General features: G+C 48.3%; 1 protein-coding gene across 1 annotated transcript; it reads right to left on the bottom strand.

Moving 5' to 3' along the window:
* Positions 1-162: 162 nt before the first annotated feature.
* Pmar_PMAR014730 (hypothetical protein) lies at positions 163-366 on the bottom strand (the record flags this gene model as incomplete). The annotated part of the gene is made up of 1 exon (XM_002788885.1): positions 163-366. A coding segment is annotated over one exon (204 nt), but the record flags the coding sequence as incomplete, so codon positions are not given.
* Between the last annotated feature and the right edge of the window lie 439 nt (positions 367-805).

The raw sequence follows: 805 nt of genomic DNA, 5'->3' as shown, positions 1-805 counted from the left end.
CCAACCAGTGTGGACATATGTGCACATTGTCAACTACATGTGTTGGTAACAATATGAAAATTCTGGGAAATAGTTATTGTCTACTTCTACTCAAAATCGCGTGTGGATCTTCAGCTGTGGAAAGCAAACACATGTTCCCACACTGCACAATGCAGTCCTCACCAGCCGCCTCCCTAGCAGGACCATCGTCCACCGACGAGAATGCTGCTATCGGTAGCTCGACGTGCTCAACAATATTATCCTGCCTCGACTGGACCACATCAGCCTGGGATGAGGCGGCCTGATCGGGAGGCGCTATAGGGAGCTCATCCTCCTTCTCCTCGACTAAGCCATCATTCGCCGCGTTTGCAGAACAGCTCGCTGCCTCTGAAACGGCACTTGTGTGGCAAACATCACTTCAACCACAAGTAATGGTCACGAATCACAACAGCTAAGCCGTGGTGAATTCCCGCCGTAAAACACAGGGAATATTTCGCGTATTACATTTCTTCCGAATGAAGCGTAATAAAATCACAAGAGCGATTAAATCGTACGAAAACGCTTCCTCATAAACGAGTGCAGATTATTACAAACTACCCCCTCTTTACTACCTGTTCGATATTCCGCAGCACCCAACAACGGCGTTGTGTACTCAGCATTCATAGTCACAACCTCGAAATGGCTTCGGTCATCAGCATCGATAGGAACAAGTGTTAGGGGAGCAACTGTAGCTTCGGCGAGCTCTACACAGATGAGGTTCTGCTGCCCACTGAGACTGCGAGACTAGTTCCATATAAACGGCTCCGAATTGAACACAGACAACTCT

This window comes from Perkinsus marinus, assembly GCF_000006405.1.
Source record: "Perkinsus marinus ATCC 50983 genomic scaffold scf_1104296927416, whole genome shotgun sequence".
Taxonomy (NCBI): Eukaryota; Perkinsozoa; order Perkinsida; family Perkinsidae; genus Perkinsus; species Perkinsus marinus.
Note: the sequence above shows the minus strand (reverse complement) of the source record. Positions and strands in the feature narration are given on the sequence as shown.